This window comes from Penaeus monodon, chromosome 25 (assembly GCF_015228065.2).
Source record: "Penaeus monodon isolate SGIC_2016 chromosome 25, NSTDA_Pmon_1, whole genome shotgun sequence".
NCBI lineage: Eukaryota > Metazoa > Arthropoda > Malacostraca > Decapoda > Penaeidae > Penaeus > Penaeus monodon.
In genome coordinates, this window is record NC_051410.1 from 37,050,224 (window position 1) to 37,050,652 (window position 429).

General features: G+C 36.1%; 1 protein-coding gene across 1 annotated transcript in view; it reads left to right on the forward strand.

Moving 5' to 3' along the window:
- LOC119589213 (bestrophin-1-like) overlaps positions 1-429 on the forward strand; it is a gene marked incomplete in the record, with an annotated part of 39,481 nt that extends 39,052 nt beyond the window's left edge. The window contains 1 exon segment of the mRNA XM_037937812.1: positions 11-429. Coding sequence (XP_037793740.1) covers positions 11-235 — 225 coding nt within the window.

The window sequence follows — 429 nt, forward strand, 5'->3', positions numbered from 1 at the left end:
CTATTGGCAGGACGAAGAGAAGGGCCAATCACCCCAGAAGAAACCCTCAAGTGCCAAGTCGATCCGATCTCGCGTGGGTTCCGGTCTGTCGTCCCGGAAACCCTCGATGCTCTCAATGCTTCTGCAACGCGTACGTTCGGGGAGTCAAGAGAACACAAGGCGAAGAAGTACAAAAGGATTTGGTAAGTTGGTTATGTTAATTTCTTTTTTTTGCATAGTTTTTTTTTCCATATAGTACAGCTTTTTTTCCCTTTTCGTAATCCGTTTTTTTCGTTTTTTTTATGCTAGATTTTCTTTTATAATGTATCTTTTTTAATTATACATTTTTAATTATAATATTTTTTCCATGCTATATTTGTTTCGTACTATATTTTTCTTTTCGATACTTCAATAATTTCTGAACCAATAAAATCATCGCATCATATCTGC